The sequence below is a fragment of the Narcine bancroftii genome, chromosome 4, assembly GCF_036971445.1.
Source record: "Narcine bancroftii isolate sNarBan1 chromosome 4, sNarBan1.hap1, whole genome shotgun sequence".
Classification (NCBI taxonomy): Eukaryota; Metazoa; Chordata; class Chondrichthyes; order Torpediniformes; family Narcinidae; genus Narcine; species Narcine bancroftii.
In genome coordinates this window covers 193,769,375-193,794,086 of record NC_091472.1, presented here as the reverse complement: position 1 = coordinate 193,794,086, position 24,712 = coordinate 193,769,375, and the positions used below count along the sequence as shown (strand labels likewise).

At 39.8% G+C, this 24,712-nt stretch overlaps 1 protein-coding gene across 12 annotated transcripts in view; it reads right to left on the bottom strand.

Moving 5' to 3' along the window:
• LOC138761402 (citron Rho-interacting kinase-like) overlaps nt 1-24,032 on the bottom strand; it is a 366,961-nt gene extending 342,929 nt beyond the window's left edge. For all 12 annotated transcript variants that reach the window (XM_069933435.1, XM_069933436.1, XM_069933438.1 and 9 more), the window contains exons 1-2: nt 23,904-24,032; nt 14,367-14,476 (exon numbers count right to left, since the gene is read on the bottom strand). In XM_069933435.1, coding sequence (XP_069789536.1) covers nt 14,367-14,462 — 96 coding nt within the window. In that variant the 5' untranslated portion in view covers nt 14,463-14,476; nt 23,904-24,032. The remainder of the gene's footprint in view (nt 1-14,366; nt 14,477-23,903) is intronic.
• Nucleotides 24,033-24,712: the final 680 nt, after the last annotated feature.

Sequence of the window (24,712 nt, the reverse complement as noted above, 5' to 3'; positions counted from 1 at the left end):
TGGAGAGAAAAAGACAACCAAGGGGTGGGGGTTAAATCCAGGGCTTAGGGCCTGTGTGGACAAAAGCTTGGCTACCAATAAGGAGCACTTAACTGTGAATGTTTATCCATCTTTTTATATTTATTACCTCTTTTTCTGTCTTAGAATATTATGGTAAATTTAATATGTGACTGTAGTTATTGTGTCTTGCATACCTGTTTGACTGCAGCAAGCAAAAACAATATATAGATGCTCCAAAAGTCTCTCCCTTTTTGCACTATTTTATTTTTTTTAGTTTTATAGCAATATTTGCACTTTGTGACAATAAATTCTGATTCTATATGGCAATAAACTCTCATTACTTATTAAAATAGAGGATATGAACTAGAATCAGAAGGGCCATGAAGATGTTGAAGACTGCAGAACTAGAATCAAAAGGGTGGGAAAGAGGCAGCAATCATGGAGGGAAGTTACAATAAGAATCAGCATTTGAAAACTTGTGCTGCCAGACAATGGAACATCATAGCACAGAAACAGACTCGTCATGTGTGCGCCAAACTATTATTCTGCTTAGTCTCACTGAATAGTTTATAATTGCTTCATACCCCTGTCAAATTTTTCTTAAAAATTTAAATTGAGCCTGCATACACTTGGCAGCTTATTCTTCACACCCATCGGTCCCAAAATGAAGAAATAACCTTTAATGTTTCCCTTAAATTTCTCCCCTTTCACCTTCACTCACCTAACCTCAGTAGAAAAAGCCCACTTACATTTATTTCATCTCTACCAGGGGTGGTCAAAGTACTTTGAGCATGTGCCACATACAGAAAAACATAAGGAGTCATGGGCCAAACAATATTAAGCTTGGCAGTTTTCAACTAGTTACACTGCAAGAAAAACTTTTTTTTAAGACCAAAAAATCCATGTGCCATCAAAAATGTATTTTCTATCAAAATAAATATACGACACTAATGAACAGTTTAATTGTTTATAATAGTTTATTGATATGCTCACACATTTAAAGGTGGCACAGTTAGCACCGAGGTTAGCGCAATGCTGTTACAGCGCCAGCTCTATCAGGACCAGGGTTAGAATCCCGTGCAGTAAGGAGTTGGTATGCTATCCCCGCGTCTGCATGGATTTCCTCCAGGGACTCTGGTTTCTTTCCACAATTTGAATGTACCAGGGGTTTAGGTTAATTGGGTGCAATTGGGCCATACAGGCTCATGGGCCAAAATGGCTGAATGTCTAAATTTATTAGAGCAGGCATTTTGTGTATCTGCCACTCTGAAATTTAATTTAAATTAATTCAATAAAACTAAAATTTTCATTCAAAAATCAGTGCAAAATAAAAAGATGTGTACAAAATAAGAACAGGAAAAAAGATCAAGAAAGGGACAAGGCAGTCTCCTTATACGAGTCCCTTGACTACAGTCTTCAGCAATCCATGGTCTGAGTGGGTTCCTTGCCTCGTCACCAACAGCCCACCACCTATGTGGGCCCTTCAGCCACAGAACACCTTGCTGGTCACTTCTCAGATGGGGATTGATCTCCCTGTTTTCTGTGCCATGCACCAGTCCTTTGCTTCTCTGGAGTCTGCAACCTCTCATTGGCATTGCCATCTTGGATGCAGATCCCACGGTCATGGAATTTTAAATAAAACTACCGTCGGCTCCTTTAACAGGCCGTTCAAAGCCTGTACAGAGCTGATGGTACTCAGCCTGGGCAGCTGGACCCATAGGAGTGCTGCACCTCTGCCTCCTGCTATCCACTGGTCCACACGAGCACTGCCATTTCAGCCTAGTGTTGAAACTAAAAAGTGCAATGTACATACAGTGAGATATATTCTAAATGGGTCATAATACATGTTATTTTTAAAATTCACCCTGGAGTAGTGAAAAATGGGCAACGGGCCGCAGTTAGCCAGGGGACCGTAGTTTAGCCACCCCTGATCTATGCAAATCAGTAAGCATTAAAGTAATGAGTGAATAAAACTACAAGATATTTGTAGTGGTCAGAAAATTTCAATGAGATTGAGTGCAATGAAAGCACAAGGAACAGAACAAAATCATCAAAACTATACGTAACTTATGATTGGATAGAGCCTTTAGCAGTATATGAGCAGAGGGTTAGAGGATAATGCTGAAGACAATGCAATACCACGCACCCAAGGCTAAAGTTGTGATGAATGGGCAAATTTCTTCAGCCTTCCCACTGTCAAGATCTAGTAGACAAGAGTGTCCATTATCTCCAGCTCTATTCCTACTACCAATGGAGCAATTGGCAGAGGCCATTCGTCAGGATCCAGACATCAAGTTATTTAGAGAAGGCCAGGAGGAACATAAAATCAACCTATTTGTTGATCTATCTGACAGACCCAGTAAACTCACTGGCCAGGCTGCACTCTACAAGACACTGAAGAGGTCTGTTGGTGTAAGATCAATTGGGATAAGAGCAAAGTCATGCCACTTACTAAGGGGATCAGAGTCAACATCAGGAGAATAGTCATTTGAAGAGGCCGCAAAACAGGATCAGATATCTAGGGGTTAAGGTGGATAATAACCCAAATAATTTATACAAGCTAAACTATACCTCCTTGCTCAAGAGAATGGAGGAGAACTTAAATAGGTGGGCGACCCTGCCTATCACACTGGTGAGCAGGATCAACTGTGTTAAAATTAATGTGTTGACGAGGCAGTTCCTCTTGCGGAAATGCAAAGCTGTGTTTCCCCAGGGATTCTTTCAGAATTTACATTCACATGTTGGAAGGTTTCTGTGCAATGGCAAGGTAGCCAGGAAATATTAACCTGGGACTTCAGTCTGGTGGTTTAAGGTTACCAGACTTTAAGAAATATTAATGGGCAGTCCAGTCGAAGTATATGACCTCATTATTTGAGGGCAGAGGTGTACCATCCTGGGCACAAATTGGTCTGCACACAGTGGGTGAAAAGGAGACTATTTATAAATGGGATACTAATTACTATCCGGCAAAAAGAACAGCCCCATATTAAAACGCATAATTTCTTTATGGAACAAATTTAATCAATGTGTAGAGTCTAAAGTGGGGCTGTCCCCAAAAACGCCTCAAATTAATTAGTCACATTAACAATAGACAACAAGATCCTGGACACCAGGTGCCAAAAGCAGGTCAGAGGTTCGAGGACTGTTATGAGCAAGGGCATTTAATGTCATTTGAGCAATTCAGAAGTAAATATTACTTGTCAAATAAGACATTCCTCTACTACCTTCAGATAAAAAAATTTTTAATTTTTTTTATTTTTCACACTGTGAACCATATTAATCAAAATACACAAACATTTCCCTCTTGAATATACAGTGTCAACTTCTCCCCTTTTTTTCCCCCTCCCTCCTTCCCACACTGCTCCAAACCCATTAAACGTTCAACATGTACAATAAACCCATTAAACAATGTCATCACACAATTAAAATAAACAAGAAAATTGTGTCATCTACACACTGGGTCAGTTCATTTCATCTTCTTCTCATTCTACCTTTTTAGGGGGTGGAGGTCCGCGGTAGGCCCTCTCTGTTGTGTTCCATGTACAGTTCCCAAATTTGTTTGAATACTGTGACGTTATTTTTTTAATTATATGTTATTTTTTTCCAATGGAATACATTTATTCATTTCCATGTACCATTGCTGTATTCTCAGGCACTCTTCTGATTTCCAAGTTGACATTATACATTTTTTTTGCTACAGCTAAGGCTATCATAATAAATCTTTTTTGCGATTCATTCCGTTTGAGGCCTAATTCTTTACTTCATATTTTACTTAGAAGAAAGATCTCTGGATTTTTTGGTATGTTGCATTTTGTGATTTTATTTAATACCTGATTTAGATCTTCCCAAAACTTTTCCACTTCCTCACATGCCCAACTTGCATTTACTGTTGTTCCCATTTCCTTCTTGCAGCAAAAACATCTATCTGATAATGTTGGATCCCACTTTTTTTAAACTTTTGGGGCATGTAACCAATTATATTGTATCATGCATAACCTTGTGTTTATTATATTCCTCATAGTTCCAGAGCATAACTTTTCCCATTTTTCATCTTTATGTTTAAATCCTTTTCCCACTTTTGTTTGGGTTTATAGCTTATTTCATCATTTTCCTTCTCTTGCAGCTTGATGTACGTGTTTGTTATAAATCTTTTTATTATCATTGTGTCTGTAATCACATTTTCAAATCTGCTTCCTTCTGGTAATCACAGTCTGCTTCCCAATTTGTCTTTTAAAGTAGGTTTTAAGTTGGTGGCATGCAAACATTGCACCAGGAGTTATTCCATATTTGTACTTCATTTGTTTTAAATGATAATAAATTATTTCACAAAAAACAATTTTCTATTCTTTTAATTCCTTTTCTCTCTCATTCTGTAAAGGAAAGGTTATCTGTTGTGAAAGGGATTAGTTGATTTTGCGTCAATAATAATTTTGGTAGATGGTAATTTGTTTTTTTCCTTTCTACGTGAATCTTCTTCCAAATGTTCAGTAAATGGTGCAGTACTGATGAACTTCTATATTGCACCAGTTTTTCATCCCACTTATATATGTTCATCCCACTAATATATGTTCTGGTACCTTCTCCCTATTTTATCTAGCTCTATCTTGGTCCAATCTGATTTTTCCCTTCTTTGATAGAAATCTGATAAAAATTATTATAGAGCAGCACAATTAAGATATCTAAGGTTTGGAAGCTGCAAACCACCCTGGTTGTACCTCTCTGTTAATTTATCTAGTGCTATCCTCAGTTTCCCCCCTTCCCATAAGAATTTCCCTATTATTCTCTTTAGTTAATTGAAAAATTTCTCTGTTAAGGGAATTGGTAACGATTGAAATAGGTATTGTATCCTTGGGAAGACATTCATTTTAATGCAATTTACTCTTCCTATCAGTGTTAGTGGTAATTCTTTCCAATGTTCTAAGACATCCTGTAATTTCTTCATTAATGGCTGATAATTGAATTTGTATAGGTGGCCTAAATTATTATCTAATCTAATACCGAAGTATCGGATTGCTTGTGTTTGCCATTTAAATGGTGATTATTTTCTAAAATCTGTGTAATCCGCATTATTCATTGGCATCACTTTACTTTTATTTGCGCTGATCCTTCAATTTCTTATGTAATTCTTTTACTGATATTTCTGGTTCTGTTAAGTATACTATGATGTCATCTGCAAATAAACTGATTTTATATTCCTTCTCTTTTATTTTTATCCCTTTTATTTTATGTTCTTATCAGTTCTGCCAAGGGTTCTATTACTAAAGTGAACAGTGAGGGAGATAGTGGACATCCCTGCCTAGTTGACCTGCTTAATTTAAATTGGTTCGATATATATTCATTTACTATCACCTTCGCCAATGGTCCTTTGTATCATGCTTTAATCTAATTAATATATTTCTCTGGTAGGTTGAACCTCTAATACTTTGAATAAATAATTCCATTCTACCCTGTCAAAGGCTTTCTCTGCATCTAAAGCAACAGCCACTATTGGTATCTTATTTCTTTGTACTCCATGGATGAAGTTAATGAACTTACAGACATTGTCCAAATAGTTTTGCTATTATCTTATAATTTGAATTAAGTAGAGATACTGGTCTATATGATGCTGGTGTTAGTGGATCTTTGTGTTTATTCTATCTGGTTTATTACTTCCAGGAGAGGAGGAATTAATAACTCGTTAAATGTTTTATAGAATTCTATTGGGAGTCCGTCCTCTCCAGGCGTTTTAATGTTCGGTAGCTTTTTTAATATAGCCTGTATTTAAATAGTATTCAAATAGTTTTATCAATTTGTTTTGCTCTTCTTCTTGCAATTTTGGTAGTTCAAATTTAGCTAAAAACTCATCTAATTTGTTTTCTTTCTCTTAGTGTTCAGTATAATTGTTCGTAGAATTCCTTGAAATTTTCATTGACCTCTGTTGGGTTATATGTAATTTGTTTGTCCTTTTCCTTTGATGCCAATACACTTCTTTTGGCTTGTTCTGTTTTAAGCTGCCAGGCTAGTATTTTGTGTGTTTTTTTTCTCCTAGCTCATAATACTTCTGCTTTATTTTCATTATGTTCTTCTCCACCTTATACATTTGCAATGTTTTGTATTTTATTTTTTTGTCCACCAATTCTCTTCTTTTTGTTGCATCTTCCCTTGTTGCTAGTTCTTTTTCTGTACTTACTATTTCCCTTTCCAGGTGTTCTATTTTCCGATTGTAGTCCTTTTTCATCTTAGTTTCATAACTTATTATCTGCCCTCTGATGAAGGCTTTCATTGCATCCCATAATATAAATTTGTCTTTCACTGATTCTGTATTTATTTCAAAGTACATTTTAATTTGCCACTCAATAAATTCTCTAAATTCCTGTCTTTTAAGTAGCATGGAGTTTAATCTCCATGTACATGTTCTTGGTGGGATGTCTTCCAGTTCTATTGCTAATATCAGGGGTGAGTGATCAGATAACAATCTAGCTTTATATTCTGTTTTCCTAACTCTCCCTTGGATATGGGCTGACAACAGGAACAGGTCAATCTTTGAGTATGTTTTATGGCTACTCGAATAATAGGAGTATTCCTTCTCCTTTGGGTGTTGCCTCCTCCATATATCCAAAAGTTGCATTTCCTGCATTAATTTAACCATAAATTTGGCTACTTTGTTCTTTTTGCTAGTCTTTTGTCCAGTTTTATCCACCTTAGGGTCCAAATTAAGGTTAAAGACCCCTCCTATCAATATATTCCCCTGCGTATCTACAATCTTCAAAAAAATATCTTGCATAAACTTTTGATCTACTTCATTAGGTGCATATATATTGACCAAATTCCAGAATTCTGAATATATCTGACACTTTATCATTACATACCTCCCTGCTGGATCTATTATTTCCTCCTCTGTTTTGATTGGTACATTTTTATTAATATAGCTACACCTCTGGCTTTTGAATTATATGATGCTGCCGTTACGTGCCCTACCCAGTCTCTCCTTAATTTATTATGTTCCACTTCAGTTAGATGCGTTTCCTGCACAAATGCTATATCTATTTTTTCTTTTTTCAGTAAATTTAATAGCCTCTTCCTTTTGATTTGGTTATGTATTCCATTAATATTTATCGTCATATAGTTCAACATGGCCATCTCATACTCTATTTACACCTCAGTTCCGCTTCCTCACCACCACCTTTCCCCTTTTCCCCATTTTCATCTGTTTTCCTTTTTTGAACTCAATGTATGACAACACTTCTAAAATAAAATACTTCAACCACTCCCACATCTAAAATTCCCTTAACCCCAAGTGTCCCCCCCCACCAAGTCGCCCCTTGTCCCTTGCCGGGCAACCACAACTCCCCTCTCCATTCGGATTGCCAACCCATTCGCAAGTGTCAACTGATTTCACAGTGACTGTTATTCTCTCCCAGCCAATCCCCTCCAGAAAAGACTTTTATCTTCACATTAAAACAAAGCTTCCCCCTCTTTTCTTCTCTTTTTTTAACCCCTTCTCCCTTACTTCCCTTTTCTTCCCTTCTTTAGTTCTTACTTATACATTATTTTTACATCTCTATATGTAGTTTGTCGTCGTTCTTCGTTCTTGTTACATCTCTTCATCTCTCTTTCTGTCCTGCACATGTTCTGCAAATTCTCGTGCTTTCTCCAGATCCGAGAACAGTCTGTTTTGCTCCCCCGCGATAACTATTTTAAGCACCGCTGGATATCTTAACATATATTTATAGCCTTTTTTCCATAGGATCGATTTTGCTGCCTTCAACTCCTTTCTCTTTTTTTGGAGTTCAAAACTTGTCTGGGTAGAAAAAATTTTTTTGACCTTTGTACTGCAATGGTTTTTTGTCTTCTCTCCTCTCATTTTATTCATCGCCTTCTCCAATATATTTTCTCTTGTCATGTATCTCAGAAATTTTACTAAAACTGATCTTGGTTTTTGTTGTGACTGTGGTTTCGGGGTTAGTGTTCTGTGTGCCCTTTCGATTTCCATTCGTTCCTGCATTTCTCACATTCCCAGGACTTTTGGGATCATTCTTTTATCAATTCTTTCATATCTTTGCCTTCTTCATCTTCCTTTAGGCCCACTATCTTTATATTGTTTCGCCTACTAGTTTTCCATTATACCCATTTTCTGAGCTAACAACTCTTGTGATTCTTTAACTTTTTTGTCACTTTCTTTCAATTTTCTTCTCAAGTCGATCACTTCCATATCTACTGCCATACACGTTCTTCCACATTTTCTAATCCTTTCCTTATATCTGTTATGACCAGCTCTATTCTACTCACTTTTTCTTCTGTACTTTTCATTTTTTTCATTTCATTAAATTCTAGTTGTCAACCATTCTTTTAATGCTTTCATTTGTTCTTGAAAAATAATTTTATCTATGTACTATCCATTCATTTTACCTTCTATTCCTATCTGCAGAGCTTGGTCTTCTTCTTCTGTGTCTGCTCTTGGGTTTGTGTCTTCTACTTCTCTTCCTTGTATCAGTGTCTCTTCTAACTTTCTTGTTGAGCTGCTTGCCTCAGTTTGTTGGGTGTTTTTTTTTCCATGACTTCTTAATGTTGGTCCTCTTCTGGGCTAGTTATTTATTGGGCCTCCTGTTGTTTTTCTTGCTCATCACTCCCTTTCCCATTGCTTTCCTCTTCTTCCATCTGAGAGCCCTGCTGTCGGGCATCTCTCAGCTGGTCGTGCTGTGTAGGTTCACTCCACAGCTGGGCCCCCCCTCCCGTTGGTGTTCTCCTTTTCCTTGTTGTGCGCAGTTAGCACCTCTGTTTGGCTCAGTGAGCCATTTTTGCAGTCCTGCGGTCGGCGGGGGGGGGGGGGGGGGGGGGGGGGGGGTCGCAACCCTCCGGGGTCTCCACTAACCTCGGGGAGCAGGCTCCTCTGTCACGGCGGGTTCCTGCTTCTTCATGCAGGTAAGGCCTTCTCCTTTCTCTTTCGGCATCTTTCCTTTTTTTCCCCCCGTTGTTTTTGGTTTTTCTTTCTAGGTGCTATTTTCTTTCTTTTCTCCACACCTTTAACTTTTATTTGTTGTGTTTTGTGTTTCTTGAGCTTTGCGTTTCCTTCACTTTTTTTCTTCTTTTCTGGAGAGGGCTGGTATTCACCTACTGGCCACTACTCCATCACGTGACTCCTCAGATAAAATCTTTCTTGAGGGACAAATTAGGTTCATCCATGACCTTACCAATGTGCAGTGACACATGTTCCCCTGATTCGAAAGGGGAAGTCCATTTCAGCAATGTATTTCTTACTCCAAGAAGAAGGCCCTAAACCAAGGCAAAGGTGGGAGTCAGACAATTGATGAGTGGTGCTGGTCAGACCTGTGTCAAAACAGCACGACTGTGATTATTAATGCACAGTATAGGTTGAGTGCAGTATAATTTTCTCCACCTGCTATATTTAACATCACAAAATTGAATAAAGCTAAACCAGGAAATTCTGACCAAGGCTTCAGATGGCATTGTGACAGGAACCTATGTGCACACAACCTAGACATGTTCCAAGGGTGAAACTAGGCCAAGCCCTAGAGAAAAAAATCATAATTCCCACAGAGCGGTTCCTGTTGGGAAACATGATGGACATAAAGCTAAAGATGAAGCTGTCCAAATTCCAAATCCCAAATCCAATTTGGAATGATCGCATTGGCAGTGGCCAGGATATGCATAGCGGTTACCTGGAAATGTGACTCCCACTTGGGCAATGCAGGCTGGAATGCGGATATGCAAAGCTGTGTCCCCTTAGAGGAAATTAACTACAACTTAAGGGAAAAAAAATAACACCTTGCTAAAAATTTGGCAGTTAAATTTCATAACTATATAATTACAGCATAGACACAGGCCAACTTGGCTCTTCTAGTCCATGCTGAGAACTTTCTCCCACCTAACCCAACTGACCTACACTCAACCCATACTCTCCATTCCTTTCTCGACCATGTACATATCCAACTTCTCCTCAAATGCCAACATCGAGCCTGCCTCTGCCACTTCATCTGGAAGCTCATTCCACACACCCACCACTCTGAGTAAAAGAAGTCCCCCCTCATGTTTCCTCTAAATTTTGCCCCTCAACTCTTAACTCATGTCCTCTTATTTGTGTCTCCCCCTTTCTTAAAGGAAAAAGCTTCTCCACGACAACTCTATCTATACTCCTAATAATTTTAAATACCTCAATCAAATCCTCTCTCAACCTTTCACACTTCAAGGAATAAAGACCTAACTGATTTAAACCATCTCCATAACTTAGACCCTGTAACCCCAGAAATATTCTAGTAAATCTTCTCTGCACTCTCTCCAATTTGTTGATACCTTTCCTATAGTACTTTAATGACCAAAACTGTACACAGTACTCCAAGTTTGGCCTCACCAATGCATTGTACAATTTTAACATAACATTCCAACTCCTATACTCAATGTTCTGATTTATAAAGGCCAACATACCATAAGCTTTCTTCACCACCCTATCCACATGAGACTTCACCTTCAGGGAACTATGTCCCATTATTCCTAGATCCCTCTGTTCTGCTGCTCTCTTCAATGGCCTACCATTCACCATGCATGTCCTTTTCTGATTTGCCCTACCAAAATGTAACACCTCACACTTTTCTGCATTAAACTTCATCTGCCATCTTTCAGCCCACTCTTCTAACTGGCCTAAATCCCTCTGCAAGCTTTGAAACCATTCTTCACTATCCACAGCCCCACCTTCCTTAGCATCATCCGCATACTCACTAATCCAATTTACCACCCCATCATTCAAATCAATCAAAATCAAATCAAATAGCTTTTTATTGTCATTGTACAAGTTATACAACGAGATTTATGACAGCAGTACAAGGTTACCAATGCAGCGACGCAACCACAGGCAGCACCACAGAAGTTAAATAAAAAATTTAATTTACACTGCCGTATATGTCCTTTATGTGAATGGAGGGGGGTGTCGGCTGTATGTATAATAGATGTGGAGGACAGAGAGGGGAATTTGTGGATATGTGTGTTCAGTGTAGTGACAGCCTGGGGAAAAAAGCTGTTTCTGAATCGGTTTGTTCTTGTCTTGATTGACCTGTATCTTCTGCCAGAGGGTAGTAGGTCAAACAGATGCAGGGCAGGGTGGGTGGGATCCTTTATTATTGCTTGTGCTCTACTGAGGCAACGAGAGGTGTTGAGATCCTTCAGGGAGGGTAGGGGACATCCAATTATCTTTTCTGCTGCCCTCACCACCCGTTGAAGTCTTTGCCGCTCTTCAGTGCAATGGGAAAACCATACTGTGCTGCAGAACAGCAGGATGCTCTGTATGGTGGAACTGTAGAAGGTAATCAGCAGCTTCTGACCCACCTTGCTCTTTTTGAGCATTCTCAGGAAGTACAGGCACCTCTGGGCCTTTTTGATGACTGCTGAAGTGTTTACAGTCCAGGAGAGGTCGTCTGAGATATTGATGCCCAGGAGGGTGAAGCTGTGGACCCTCGTCACACAGTCACCATCTATGTAGAGGTGGAGTGGGTCAGACCTGTGCTTCCTGAAGTCCAGAATGATTTCCTTTGTTTTTGTGGTGTTTAGGATCAGGTTATGAGCCCGGCACCACTCGGTCAGATTCAGGATTTCACTCCTGTAGGCAGACTCATCTGTTGGTAGATTCAGATCATTAATGATCACAACAAACAGTAATGAATCCAATACTGAACCCTGAGGCACACCACGAGTCACTGGCTTCCATTGTTGAATCCATTTTACTACTTCAATGTAGATACCCAATGATTGAACCTTCCCAACCAACTTTCCCTGAAGAACCTTATCAAAGGCCTTACTAAAGTCCATATATACAACATCCATTGCCTTACCCACAACTTTCCTAGTAACCTTCTCAAAAAATTCAATAAGGTTTGTCAAACATGATCTCGCCCTCACAAATCCGTTGATTGTACCTAATCAAACCCTCCCTATCCAAATATTTAAATATAGACTCTCTAAGAATATTTTCCATTAACTTACCCAACACTGATGTCAAATTTACTAGGTTTACTCCTCACACCTTTTTTTTTTTTTAAAAACAATGGAACTACATGAGCTACCCTCTAATCCTGCAGCATCATTCCCATTACTAATGACATTTTAAATATTTCTGTCAAACCCCCTAATATTTCTACATTAACCTGGACCTGGAGACTTATCCACCTTTATTTTCCTTAAAAGCATCAGACTTCCTCTTCCTGCATCATCATCATTTCCATAACTTCCCTACTTATTTCTCTGACACAGATCAATATTCTTTTCCTCAGTAAATACTGAAGAAAAAAAAGTCCCCCCCACAAATGCATCCAGAAGCAACAGAGAACTACAACTTAGTCAGCAACATTAAAAGTTTCAAACAGGTTAAGAAGGACCAGGATTAATAGCTTAATATTTACCACTGATATACAGGATGCCTTTTGTGATTTAGATAAAAGAGCATTTCAACACAGAAACTCAATTGTAAAGATTCAACCCGAGAAACAAGGAGGTGGCTTTGGGAATAAGATACCACCTTGAAACACAGAAATAGGATTTATTGGACAATATCAACATATATAGTCTCCCAAAAAAAAACCTTATCCATCAAAAGCTGAGGGCAAGAAAGCCTCCCAAAGGGCCTTTTGCACCAAAGACCTCCTGATTGAGTGGGAGGTTTGAATCTAGAACTTGGGTGCCTGATGAATCGAACAGGATTCTGTGCTGCTAGAGGCTGTGGGAGTGGTGGAGGCAAATCCACGGACCCCGACTTTGAAGAGACCTTTAACTTTCTTACTGTTAGGGGCAGCGAGTGACACTAAGAGCAACTCTGTCTGCCATGTAATATTACATGTTCTGTACTATTAAATGACAATAAAGAATTATGAATCATCACAGACTCGTGATTTAGATAAAGAGCATTTCGGCACAAAAACCCAAATGTCAAGATTCAAACCAAGAAAGAGGCGGATTTGGAAACAAGTTACCACTTATTTATGACATAAAATCAACTTCCATAGTCTCAAAAGATTATGACAACTGGAGTAATCTATGCTTTTCATAGTGCATGGAAAAAAATTCATGATCATACAACAGGCCAGATCAAGTATGACCGAGCCTGCTTTACCTGAAGCCTCTTGTACCTTTAGTGGCACCATTGTTCAAATGGTCCTCCAGGCCTGGTTGCCTCAACCACTGTCCAAGGTAAAGAAATCAACAAGCAATGACTATGTCCGTCGTGGTGCCTTCAGACTACCCATTGATATCTCGCTGGCTTTGAATTCCTTTGAACAATTTTTAAATATTACATTGCTCACACTTTATTAAAAAGTCTAAATTGATTTAAATAATTTAAAAATGTCACACTAAACTAAGTACTAGATATGATTTAAACATTTAAACTCAAGTAATTGAAAATCAAATTATTCACAACCTTCCAGTCAGGATGCATCCTTGGTTAAAAAAAAAAATGAGGGGCACATGCAAAGCTTAAACATCCCTCAGAATGCTTGTTATTCCCAACCACCCCAGCCCCACCTCCCCAACCCCTTTGGAGCTGGAAGCAAAATGTACTGAGAGTACAACACAGAATTCAGGGTTGGTGCCAGTGCAACTGTCATTCCATTCACCAACTTCCATGTGGCAATGCACAGGTAGGGCAATCGGCAACAAAGTGACCAACACAATGCAGTTAGCAAGCAGCTCAGTTCACAACTACTTCCTCAATTTTGACAAGGCCAGAATTTAATCCCATCCTAAATTCCCTTTTATTGAATACCTTACTTGTCTGTTTCAGAGGGCATTGAAGAGTCCACCACATTTCAGTCACACAGGCCAAATTAGGTTAAAATGGCAGATCTTCTTCCCCAAGACATCAGTGCACCAATTTTTTTTTTTAATTTGAATAATCCAAGTTTTATAGTCATCCATTAACTACTGTTTTAAAAATTCCAATTAGTAACTGAATTTAAATGTTACAACCAGTTTCAGCCTGTACTAGCTCAAATTCAATACATTCATACCCTAGGCCAGCCATTCTTTTTTTTTAAGCCCTTCAAATTCTCTGCTCAAAGTTTATGGGCCCCCTTCCCTGTACACTTTCTTCGATATTCCTCTCCTATGGACTACATTTTAAAAAAATATTTATGTTAAGCAAGGTGAAACAAAAACAATGAAGTTAAATGTGCTGTTCCCCCCCCAAGAGGAGGCCATCACCACGCCGCCACCGCACCCCACCCCCCCCCCCAACCAAGTGAGAATGGCTGCCCTGGGCCACAGTTCATTATTTTCTGTATCAACTTTGCTTTCCACATTCATCTATCTGATTCCAGCATATTTAATCATCTCACTTTGTTTTGATAGCCCCACTGTTCAAGCATCAAACCCACAGACCTACTAACCTGGAAAAACAGGTTCATTCTGGAACACCGATTGGTGATCGATTCACCAGCTCCACTGTCCACAAGACCACGGCCACCATACTTAAACTTCAACATTTTTTTAGTGAAACCTAAAGCAAAGATAAATATTACTGGAAGTTTTTACATTGTTTTTTTTCTTCTGGTCTTTTCAAGCCCAAATGACATTACCAGGAGTAAAAATGTTCCATTTCCCAGCAATTTTAAAATAAAGCAGGTTAAAGAATGAGGATTAAAAAAAATGTCCTCCATTCTGCTTCACAAATAACTCCAAATTAACACTACACAGAGAATTAAAAAAATTACATTTTGATCCTTTGTTATATTTAAATTTCCAGTCAGAAAAACAAATTAGACACATCTTTTTCATTTCCCATGCTAGCTGCCTGAATAAATATCAGACTGGTCCTGTTGTATGTTAAGCACGGTTTAGGAAATTTCCTGGCAGGGTTGGCATTTCACGTCCATCTCCAAGTACCCTTGAGGGAGCAGCTATGATCCAGCTGATTGAATTGCTACATTTCTTATCCTGGAAATAAAAAAACTATTTTGCTCAATTGCCATCAATCTAATCTAGGCTATTACCTATAGAATAGTATTACAACCCAGTGGCAAAAAACTGAAGATGCTGGAAATCTCAAATAAAAGTAGGAAGTGCTAGATAATTCCTGATGTCAAACAATATTTGAATATATCCTGAGTTGATGTTTCAGATCAATCCCTTTCATCAGAACTAGGAAAAAGAGTTGAAACAAGTTTTACATGCAGGGGAAGAAAGAGAGAACCAAAATGAAGGTATACAAAGGACTGGCATGTAGATTAGATGAAGAATAAGGCGATAGTACAAGGTTAAAGAAAGTCATACCGGGAACAAAATGTTTGTTGCTGGCTTAAATACATGTAGATCTCAAATTACAAGGACAATGTGCAGTGACTGCTTGAAATCTGAAATATAAATTCTGGAAACTCATTAAACTCAATTCTGAGACATGAAGGCATTAATGCAAGTCAGAAGACATGATGCTATTTGCCAATTTACTTGAAGGTTCTTTAGAACCTTGTAGGAGATCCAGGACAAACTGTTCCGCACAAGATTGAGTCAGAAACAGTTAGATGTATTGAAACTCAGGAACACACTTGCAAAACAAACATGGATGCTTTATATAAATCAGTTACCCAATCTGCATTTGGTATCCTAATATTATGACCAGAGTATAAATTATATAAACTGAAAAATGTACAATTTTACAGGAGTACAATTGAGAATGTCCTATCTGGCTACGTCATTGTATAGTATGGTGGCTGCAAAGCATGAGATCGGAAGTCATAAGATCATTTATTTGGCTGAGAAGATGAATGGGCTCTCCCTTTCCTCCATTGACAACATTAATCAGCAGTGTTGCTTAAAATGGGCTCAAAAAATTATTGAAGATCCCCACCATCCATCAAACAGGATCCATGATATTAGGACTGCCAGGCAGGGGATAGCTTCTTTGCTCAGGCTGAAACTGATAAACAGTATCTTATAACCTTGAGTAAATTATTCCAGAATATTTGCACATATTTATTTTATATTGTATTTTTATGTGATTATTATTTGTGGTGTGAGGAATGTGTAGGTATGTGCAGAGGAATGTGTAGGTATGTGCACTGTGGTCCCTAGAAATGCAATATCATCCAATTGTATAGTCAGATATCAGATTTATCGTCAGAGTACATAAATGGCATCACATACAACCCCAAGATTCTTTTTTCAGCAGGCAAAGGAGAATTACCATTTATTGATAGTGAAAAAAACTGTACACAGCGTGTACATGTAAACCAATAAAGAACTGTAAACAGATAACGAATGTAAACAATTGCGCAATACAAAGATTTTTTTTTAAATCAATAAAGTGCACAAGAGTCCTTAAACGAGTCCCTGATTGAATTTTTTGTTGAGGAGTCTGATGGTGGAGGGGTAGCAGCTGTTCCTGAACCTGGTGGTGTGAGTCTTGTGTCACTGACACCTCTTTCTTGATGGTAGCAGTGAGAACAGAGCAGGTGCGGGTGGGGTGGATCCTTGATGATCGCTGCTGCTCTCTGACGGCAGCCTTCCCTATAGATGTTCTCGATAGTGGGCCATGATATAGCCAGTCAACACACTATCCACCACACATCGGTAGAAATTTGCCAGGGTTTTTTTTTTTTTAAATGTCATACCAAACCTCCGCAAACTCCTGAGGAAGTAGAGGCACTGACATGCTTTCTTCACGATGACATTAGTGTGAGATCCATGATAGTGAATCCCAAGAACTTACTCACCCTCTCCACCTCGGATTCCCCAATGATCTCTGGCTTTCCCTTCCTGATGTCAACAATCAGCTCCTTACTTTTGGAGGCATTGAGTGCAAGGTTGTTGTTGGTGTACCATTCAAACAAGTTTTCAGTCTCTCTCCTGTATGCTGACTCAACACCTTTCTTTATACAACCCACTATCATGGTAACATCAGCAAATTTGTAGATGGTGTTGTTGTCGTACCGAGCCACACAGTCATAGGTGTAAAGTGAGTAGACTATCAAATGAACTCGTTGAGTAGATAATCAACTGAATTGTTGCAGCAAACCTGTGCTTCAAGTGAAATAAGTGCCTGTAGACGTGGAGAACAAGGTAAAAGGACAAGCATTGTCATTGGAGATCGTAAAGGAAACAGTCTTTGATATTGATGGAGTTGGAAGAGTAAACCATTGAATCCAGAGGGAATGATCATTTGAAAGAGAAGGGAAACTGCATCTGGTGATAAAATCATGTTGGTTATGTCAGAAATTGCAGTGGATATTCTGTTGAATATAAAGGCTGGGCAGACAGAGAAGAAAGCAAGAGCAGACATACAACCAAACAAAAGTGACATAGCAGAGGTTGCCATCAATTGTAATGAAGAAAAAGCAAGCTAAATTGCATACAAGTAATTTTCTGGAATGTAGCTTCAACAGATCAGATGTAGTTGAAATTGAAAGAATGGTATGAAGTAAAATGGAAAAATGTATAATCACAATAGCTGTAGAAACTGATTGCTAGGCTAACCCTCTAAATAAAAACAAAAGATAAGGAAGGAAGAGAAGAAGATAGACAAAGTGAAGGGGAGTGCAGCAAAGGACCTCATGTTGAGAGAAGGAAGTATAAGGGAGTTAATCCATGGTTAGGGCTTGGAAACTGAGGAAAAGCATTAAAACTATCACACATGTACATTGTAAGACACTGATCGGGGCAGGAAGGAGTGGAAAGCAGAATTCTTTGGGTCTACTTTAGCCAATTGTGGCTGTGAAGGGGCAAATAGATCATTCGTGGAGGCTGAGGGGAAAAAATAACTCAGCAACCATCTCGAAAAAAACAATGGGCTGAGAACGCACACGAACATTGGTATTAGGCCCTTTTTCAAGATTAGAGTTGTTGTTGTTTGGTTTGCAAACAACTAACTTGCAGAGGTAGACTGTTGGTTCCTCAGATTTCCCTCTGGAAAATAATCCTGGTATCAAACATCAGGCCATGATCTCTCCAGGCCTCATCCTAGCGATGAACCCCCCACCAACCAACATTCACACAAAGGTCACAGCTCATGTAACCCTTCAGGTACTCTCCACCACTTTACAATTTTTGTTTTATTTCTCTGGCTCTAACCATCCCATTTTCACCATAACCTCGAATCCATCGACATCTCCATCTCTCACCAAGGCTGCTTACAAGTCGTTCACTTCTTCCTTAAAGAGGTCAAAGCCACCCCCTCTTTCCTCTTCACCCACATTCAACCAGCTTGCCTTTTGGCTACACATACTTCATCCAATTAAAATGAGTTGCTATAGGAACCAGAATGAGTTGAAATTATGCACATCTATCTGTGGGATGTTATGAGACATTCTCTATTTCAGACAGCTCAGATTCCCCTCCCTTTCCTATTTTTCCAATACATTAATAGCAATCAGTGCTTTCTGTTGGAAAATTTCATCACATTTTCACACAAATTTTCAGTGCTCTCACTTTCACACACCCCCTTTATACTCGTCCCTTCCTCATCTTCTCCATCTCAACATCAGGGAAGAAACTAGCACCCATTTTAACGCGACTGATTTATGGTTACTTTGATTATTCTTCCACCCATCCTTTTTTCAAGAACTCCATTCCATTTTCCCAATGTCTTTCTCCATCATGTACATTTTGACACCACTTAAGCTTGTAGTGGATTTGCTTGTTCTTCAACCACAAATTTGCTTCTAGCAGTATCCAAATGTGATCCTCCCACATCTTGCATTTAGACTCCCATTCTAACAACCAGAGGATTGTGTTTGCCCTCACGTTCCACCTCACCAATCTTTACAGTCATCAAATCATCCAGCAAATATCTGGCATCACCAGCAATGTCCCAAAGACATCTTTTCCTCTGCTCCCTTTCATGATTCAATAAGGATCATCTCCAGGTGTTCTTCCTGGACAAATGCAGGTGATGCAACACCTATTGTTTTAAACAACTCCATTCCTACTGTCCAGGAATGCTGGGTCTAATTCCATTTGCAAAAGTGCCATCATCCAGGACTCCTCAGATACCAGTGTTTTGATAAATCCTGAAAGTTTATACTGTAACAATATTAATATTTGGGGAAAATTTATAAGATTTAGAGTAGGTCACATACATACACACATTGTAAAATAGATCTTATTTGAAAGAGTGAAGAATTCACATTGCAGGATCTCTGGAGAATGTAAGCAACTTTCACAAGTAGGTGTTAATTGAACTGACATCATAAAATGCTTGACCATTGTCATGCTGTCTATCAGTACCCTTTCTGCAAAGGGCTCACGGAAAGGTCAATTCTGGATTGTTTACCCAAGATAACAACTTGAGAAGAAGAAAGAACTCCTGTTGTTTGCTGGAGAAGGTGGGAGTTTTGCAAGACATGAGTCACATGCTCTCTTTGAAGTTTCAGTTGGAAAAGAGAGAGAGTTGAGTTAACAGCTCAGTCAGTCAGTGTGTGGGACACTGGCAAGTAACTGAAAAGTGCAATCCAGGAAAAACTGTTTGAAACTGATGAAAGCAGGTTCCAGAGCAGTAGATGGCTGGAAGTGCTATCTGTCTGATGTTTCTCTTGAAATAGAGGAAGGAATGGAACTCTGTGTTAGCTTGAAGAAAGAGGTTACCATCTAGAAGACCCTGATGGGGTAAGTTTTATCAGCAAGACCCTGAGGTGACTAGTGGCGGTACCTCAGTTGTGGAAATCCTGGAGCAACAAATCTCTCTCTCTGCAAACCCTTCAAGAACCTTCCTGAGCAGTAAACATTTACCTTTCAAGCACCAAGCCTGGTGAACTTCATACATGTTAAATTCTGTACACAGTATAGTGATTGCCTCCAACCAGAGAACTTGGAAGGAGAAGTAAGATTGAACTGTGAACCAAAGAACTTTTCTTGAATTTACACACATATTACATACACGTGTGCTTAGAATTAGAAGGGGGTAATTTGGGTTAGTATAGAGTATAATACAAGAATAGAGTTAAGTTAAAGTTTGATTCTATTTTCATGTTTGAAGTTGATTAAAAATAACTTTTGTTTTGAAAGCCACTTGTCTTGGTGAATGTCTATTGCTGCTGGGTTTTGAGGTCCTTTGGACTCGTAACAATAAATTGGATGACCTCCTCCAAATGTTAACTGTTGTAAATCTGCTCTTCTTTGAAGCTGAAATTGTACAAAATGTAGCCTATTGTGTTCCTTTTGCCTGGATCTTGTGCTGCCATGTACCTTACTCATTACTGGAGTATCAAGAAGCACATGCAGCACCCATGCTAATCCAATTGATCTGCAAATCCAAGTCCTGAACCAGCTTAAAGTTCCACCTCCCCACACATATTGTCAAAAAGTATGGTTGATTTCTCTACTTAGTAATTCTTCCCTACTGTGTATTTCACCTCCTTAATTGCCTTTGTGCTATAGCCCTCGATTTCATTGGTGAGTTTCAAGAATCAAGGAATCCACAGGTGAACAAGAAAAACTATGTTAACATAATGCTAACTGCACCATCAACACTGCCTTTCCCAAGGGGTAGATGTAGCCTGAAGCAAATAAATTAAATTTAGAAATGGAGTTGAGTCAACTTGTTAATACTGTACATTGTTAGATTTCCGATATTTAGCCACTGGCCATTCCCAAATCTTGGCATATATGGATGCTAAAATCCAAAGTCTTCGGATTTTGGATTGCAACTGAACTAGCAGATTTTCTACTTAAGATCCCCAAATAGTTATCTTTTTAAAAACATTATCACACATTTTTTTCCATTGAACCTGGGTGAGCTTAAAGGATGCAGGAAACTGATTTTTTTTCCTGAACATGAAGATAGGCTTTTCCTGGAAACTTATGCATGCATCAACCATGATACCAAATTAAACTAATCCCATCTACCTGCAAATGGTTTGTAACCTTTTGCTCCCTGTTTGTTCATGTGTCAATTTGAATGCCTCTGAAACATTGCTCCTATCACTTACCCTGGAAACAAGTTCCGGACACCTACTATTTTCTGTGTAAAAACATTCCCCTCTCAAATCAAATCTATGCCCCCTAGTATTTGCCAATTCAACCTTGGGGTAAAAAAAATACTATCCATTTCATCTCTGCTTCTCATGATTTTAGATACTTCGATCAGGTCTCCCCTCAACCACTGACATTCCAGAGAAAATAATACAAACTTTGATCACCTGGCCAAGATCATACCCCAATATCAGGTCGAGGGCAGCCCCATCTCTCATCTACCGGTTGTTTCAAGAGACCCTCCTGGATGCATCTAACAAATTCTGACCCATCCAAGCCCGTGGCACTACGGAAGTCTCAATCAATTTTGGGAAAGTTAACATAATCCACAACAATAACCCATTCTATGATTTTCCTGCTTAACTGTTCCTCTGACTACCTATAGTACATCAGAGTGATTGTAGTTTTCTTCTTTCTGAATTCTACCCATATGGCCTCACTTGAAAAGCCTTCCAAGGTGTCTTCTCGTAGTGCAGGAATGGCCTTTTTCCCTAATCACTGATGCAACTTCACCATCTTCATCTTATGCATTTTCTCTTTCAGGTACAAAATGTATGTACCCTGACATGTTGTTTTGCCAATCCTGCCCTTCTTCCTACGAAGTTTCTGTAATAGCTCCAATATTTTAATTCAGTGCACTAATCCAGACTCTCTGTTCATCTGCTTTACTTATTACATTCATTGCACAAATAAACTTCAGGGCAAATTTCCTGCCATGTTCGTCATTCTGTTTTTATACATTTTTGCTATGAGATGCTCAACTTAAACCTCTACCTTATCCTCAGTCTCTCTACTACTGACCTACTGTTCCATCTTCCACCACCATGTCACACACACTTAACTCTCCCAAGTAGAACCAGCAAACCTCCCTACAACTATATCGGTGCTCCTTCAGGTTATGTGTAACCCATCCTACTTGTACAGATCCCATGTACCCTGGAAGAGATTGCAATAATTCTAAAGCCCTCTCCACTGTACCAGTTCTTTTGCCATGCATCCAATTGTATGATCTTCTGATTTCTGGCCTCATTAGCACATGGCAAAGTGACCAATCCCAAGATTGCCACCTTGGGGACCCTGTTTTTTTTTTTTTTAATTTTTTTAAAATCGAATTCAACACAAGAGTTGAAACAAACCCCAGTGAGCATCAGTTTGTTAACACAGTTGAGATATACAAGCACCAGACCCCAGCTTGAGATGTATACAGAACTTGGTTCACACTCCAGATCCCTGGCACACACCCTAGACTAATTAACAAATGATCCAAACCTTGAAGACCAAGATTTAGGAACAATAGGATCCTGGATTAAATGAGTCACTGATGAATAGGAGAATGAGGTGATATTACTTAACCATAATATCCAGGATGGATGCAAGGAATGTGCTTTCCCTAAATAAGGAGCCACCCATTTTGGATAGGGTTGAGGTGGAATTTCTTCTTTCACTGGATTATGGATCTTTGGAATGCTCTATCCCAGGCATTGCATTTATTTAATATATTCAAGGTGGAGAGTGAAAGACATTTAGATTACAGGGACTCAAGAATTACAGGAATAAACCAGGAAAATTGCACCAAGGATTGGATTAGTCATAATATTACTGATGGAACAAATGGTTCCAGGGGCCTGCTGCTTCATATCTTACTTTCTTCCCCTCAACCATGCACAAACTTCACGAGAGAGTTTCCACTGCTCTTCGCTTCTATGTTATCTGCTCCTGGGCAGGTGATGTGCAACTTATAGGTAACCTCATATACCTATTTTCATGTATCAAAGGAAGACAGACATTGAGGTGCAAGACATACTGCAATGGATCTACTTGCAGAGTTAGTTGGCATGAGGACCAATATGCAGGAGTAAGCTTGAGAAGACAAAATGTCAAAACTATCTGCAAATATTTAATGAATTAAAATTGCTTTTGATAAATGAAACCCCACAGTGGTGGCACCATGGTCTTGCAATTAACCTCTGTCAGTACCCAACTATGGCTGCACTCATTAAATTCTTCTCAAAGAAAATGCAACTGCAGGCAAGCTATTATCCCATCCTCTTACCAAGGAGAAACCAAAACAGCATTTGAATACCTTAACATTGTCATCAGTGTTTTATCCCTCCATGGCAACAACTTCAAGTTACATATTTAAAATAAATCTTTAAAGACTGCAGTTATAATACTGTAAGCATCTGATAAAATAATGTGATAATGCAGAGCCTCAAATTTTTAAAAAAGGCCATTCCAATAGTATTTTCTGCCTTCAGTTCAGTTCCGCTCTATAAACACACTGTACCCTTAAGGCTTCCATCACATCTTCAGCTTTGGGACCCTCCAAACAGATGGAATTAACAACTTCTACCGTTTCTGTCCGCCCTCTCCCCTCAAAGCCATATGCATTGCCGAATCAATTCTCGCCTTTCCTATCCTGCCACCCATGTCCAATTATGGCGTGTGCTTTCTTTCCCCTTGCCCTTTCTTCCTTCTTCCCCCAGCCTTTTTATTCAGACACCTGTCTGGGTTTTTTTTTCGCTCAGACCTAGAAAGGCTCACGCCCGAAACGTCAGTTATACATCTTCACCTCCCCTGGTCGCTGCAGGACCTGCTGAGTTCCTATATAACATCTTTGGGGGGGTCGTCTCCCACCCCCCCCCCCACCCCACCCCACTTTATTGTCCCATTGGACTATATACAATTTGCAGAGCAAAATAAGCAGCAGATCCGAATGGAAAATTGTTGCACGAATATTTTTTTCTGAACTTCAAGAATAACTGCGGGTGTTGCTGTCAGCCTCGATAAGAGAGGCTGCAAGGTGGGGACATCCACCTGCCGAGAGGGATGGAGCTGCCGCCCGGGCCTCTTCAACCTCTTGTTCCCTCTGCTCGCCTGATGGCCCCAGACTGCAATTGTGGGGACCTCCTGACGGCGGAATGGGAGAGAGCTGGCGAGCGCCCTCCCGCCTCCCTGCTCACCTGGCTGCCACTGCTCAGGTCGCCGCCTCTGAACAAGCACGGTGGGCTGCGGCCGCCGCGTTCCGATCACACCGTCCTCTCTTTTCCTTCCCGCCGCCGCTTCTCTTCGCCTTCAAATTTCGCTCGGAGGAACCATGCCGCGCCTCCGATTGGACAGCGGCAAAGCCGTGCACCCGTCCCCCCGCCCCCCGGCCAGCCGATTGGCGGAGCCGCCGGACGCTGATGATTGGCGTGCGCGAGGGCGTGGCGGACGGGAAGACGGTTGATGGTCTGGCGAAGGCGGCGCGCTGGGGAAAAGGGGAAGGGCTGGCGGCGTCTCGCTCTATGCATCCTGCAGAGGAGAGAGGGAGAGGGGGAGGGGGGACGGGGGACGGAGACGGAGTCTGAAGGCATCGTGTCAGGAAAACACTCTTGGTGCAAGCAATGACAGGAGGAGCAGCTGCCGACCGAAACCCACTTGGCTGCCAAGCCTCCAGGAGGGATGCCTGCCCTGAAGAGCAAAATGGATCAGCTGGGCATTGACTTCAGCCCTGCTGAGGGGAAGAGCTTCAAGTCCTGAGGAATAGCTCTCATGGTAGAGAATGACTCCAACTGAAACGATATCTTCTTATGAACTAAAATAGCAACACCTCTAGCTTTAGAATTAAATGAGGCTGCAAAAACATGATCTCTTTTCAATTTCATATGTTCTTTCTCAGACAAGTGCAGAAGAGCAAGATCAACCTTCATTTGATTTCTATATGCCAATCTTCTCTTTCTTTTAACCACATTATTAAGCCCTTTAACATTGAAAATCACAAAATTTAAAC